Source organism: Octopus bimaculoides, chromosome 1 (assembly GCF_001194135.2).
Source record: "Octopus bimaculoides isolate UCB-OBI-ISO-001 chromosome 1, ASM119413v2, whole genome shotgun sequence".
Lineage (NCBI taxonomy): Eukaryota > Metazoa > Mollusca > Cephalopoda > Octopoda > Octopodidae > Octopus > Octopus bimaculoides.
Genome location: NC_068981.1, coordinates 145,138,140 through 145,141,320, shown reverse-complemented (window position 1 = coordinate 145,141,320; position 3,181 = coordinate 145,138,140). Strand labels below are relative to the sequence as shown.

The following is a 3,181-nucleotide window of genomic DNA, read 5'->3' as shown; positions in this document are numbered from 1 at the left end:
ATATATATATTACGCATGACTGTGAATGTATGAGTGTACACTTTTGGAAGATGTGAAAGGTTAAAACCAAAAGCGATAAACATGCTTTAGAATAGAGGTTCTTTGCTATATTTGAGTGGTATCTTGTTAAAAGGTGCCCTTTAGCCACTTTTGCTTTCATAAATGCAGTGAGCGCTAGACTCATTGGAAACTACGAATCAACGGCGCCAAAGTTTCGTAATCATGACAGAAAATGAATAAATGAATATATGTTACTTACCGCCTTCGTAATTACTATAAAGTCCAAGACAACGATGAAACATCCAAAGATCAGCATTCCATACATTGTAGCAATCATTTTCTCCTGTGACATAAAAGAAACAAAGATATGAGCTCATGAAATCTTGTATGGGAAAGACCGTCTTAGCATGTCTGTATTATTTATTCAGAATTTAAATGAACAAAACAATGTAACAACATAAGAAACCCTGGAGCTTAATTTCTTTCACTATTTCTTCTCAGGAAAGTCCATGATGCATTAAAATCCTTATAAACCATATCTAGCTTATTTATGAATGTTCACAGAGGCTTTAGCAAAATCCCGATCGCAAGGATTGGCAGAACGATGAAATTATTGGTATTCATTGCTAATTCTTTAACAAATACTTCTTTGTACGTATTCGATTTGATCTTTAAGCATCATGTTTGTTTGCACTGCTGTTACTGTTCGTGTCTCATTACAATTTGCATGGTATATTTGTCTGCGTATCATGCCCATTCGATGATTATCATCAATTGGCATCAGAACACTCACAGACTGTGAAGGGATCAGTGCATTGTTTGGAAGCAGATTATTCTCTTTATGAGATACCCAAGTCAGTCAGTCGTGTGCTGGAGAATCATAGTCACATTCTCAAACCTGAGTGTGTATTCAAACATCTCTTTCAGTTGTTTTCATTGGTTTCCTCTGATTCAGTTCCCCGTTTCTCCTTTTGCTGCTGTGCCTTTGCCACTAACCATTCAGTTTTAAAGGATGATCCATGTTATATTGAAAAATTGTAAAATAGAAGTAAATAGCGTACTATAAATATTATATCATTGTGCTGCAAAGAATATGTTAAACCAAATAAGGATATTACATAATAATAAACGTAAAGTTGACCTTGGCACAGAGAATAACCATGGATTTCATAATTCAGAGGATCATGGTTTACTCATTCGTGTAAACGAAATAAACTTGAAATGAAACATTTCTAAGTTTTTTTTATATATATAAATATAGTGTAAAATTTTTCATAAATATTTTCAAAGTATTTCAAAGAAAAACTTTGTAAGAATGTATATTTAATGAAAAGGATTGAATAAAGACTGTAGGGATCAAGAGATTAAGAGATCAAAAGAGAGAGAGAGAGAGAGAGAGAGAGAGAGAGAGAGAGAGAGAGAGAGAGAGAGAGAGAGAGGAGAGAGAGAGGAAGAGAGGGAAAGAGAGAGAAAAAGAGAGAGATAGCGCTGCAAAGAAAAAAGTGAATCGATCAGAGAGTTACGAGTAAAGATAAAAAGTGTTAAATCAGATAACATGCGACTGGATACAAACGGAATGTGTGTGAGAGACGAATGTGAGTGAGAAAGACGATAAAAATGATGACTTTAAGAGAAAGGAAAAAATATAAAAATGAAAAGAAATACTAATAGGAGTGGGGGTGGTAAACAAAGAGTGAAAGAGAGAGAGAGAGAGAGACGAAGAGAGAAAGAGAAATACAAGTAAACTAAGTTGAAGAAAAGAGGTACAGATGTAAGAGTTAAACACTGCTGATTATGTTGTTAATTAAAGTTTATTTTGTGATTGAAACTTCAAAATCCTATTTTGATAAAAATATATTAAAACTGGAATTTTCAAGGAAATTTCTAGACAATGTAAATTGTAATAATTGCTTTCTGTTAGTAAAAGTTAAATACTGTAATTAATAAGCAGCTTTCGTATAGTATACATGTATGTATACGCGGACGTGTCGAATGTATCAATATGTGCTTGTAAACATGTCTGTGTGCATGTGTGTGCCTGTGTTTATGCATGAACGAATAAATGAGTATTCCCATCTTAATGGTTAAGGATCGAGGGCCTCATGTACAACCTCTGCTTCTCGTCACGCTACAGCTATGCCCTCTCTAACTAGTCCTTGACATCATCTCTCTATCTCCGTCTTTGCTGCCTGCAGGCCCATTTTCCGTCCACCCAACCACGAGGACGCAAGAAATGAGATTGTGATCCTTGATGACGTGGCCAAAATATTAGGGTTTTCGACATCTTACTACTGTCATCAGCTTTCGTTTACTCTAATCTCTTCAGTAGCCATATTGTTTTTCTTTCTTTCTTCCACTTTTTACCCATTCACTTTATCTACCTCTTTTCAGCTACTTCCAATCACCCCTCTGTTTTTCCTTCTAGTCATATCCCACGGGTTTATCTTTCTTCTCCCCCATCATCCTGTAAGCTGTTTCCTCTGTTCTCAAGAACTATATGTATATATATATACAAACTGACCCACAGTACTTCTTTATTCCTACTCTTGAAAGCTTAGCGAAATACTATGGCCATATTTTGAGAATATTAACAAAATGAAAATAAATTTATACGTTACTATATATCTGTGTTTGTATGTGCGTGTGTGCGTGCGTGCGTGCGTGCGTGTAACTTTATCGATTATCTTTCAGTGATTCTTGACAAATTATTCTGGAATAATCTTTGATCCTCCTCCACACGTTAATTGTCGCAATTAAATCACATACCAATCCGGCTGAATTAATCACTTGTCCAAGGAAAATAAACCTGAGTTAACTGCGATTAATTTATCAGCGCAAATAACTGACGAATATTAGTGCCATTGACGTTTATTTTACTGGAGCAGAAGTAGGTTTTTAAAGTAAAGTGAAGGTTAGGGGTATAATCGACTGACTTGATGGCTAGAGCATGTTTTATAGACCAACGTGGGATGAATGATAGAGTCGATCGTTATAGGATTTCAATAGAAGAAAGATAGATGAGCATCAAGATCTCCTAAATAATTTAAGTCGAAAATTGTTTTGATCTGACGTTGTCTACTCTATATGCAAATGAACCTGCACTTCCAACTCATACACATAAAAAATATCGATAAAGACACGCACGCGCACACACTTATAAATAAACAAACAAATATATATA

The 3,181-nt window shown here is 35.0% G+C and overlaps 1 protein-coding gene across 1 annotated transcript in view; it reads right to left on the bottom strand.

Annotated features, from left to right (window-relative positions):
- Nucleotides 1-3,181, bottom strand: part of LOC106868068 (secretin receptor) — a 725,176-nt gene that overhangs the window by 265,415 nt on the left and 456,580 nt on the right. The window contains exon 3 of the mRNA XM_052969589.1: nt 260-343. Within this exon, the coding sequence (XP_052825549.1) occupies nt 260-343 (84 nt within the window). The remainder of the gene's footprint in view (nt 1-259; nt 344-3,181) is intronic.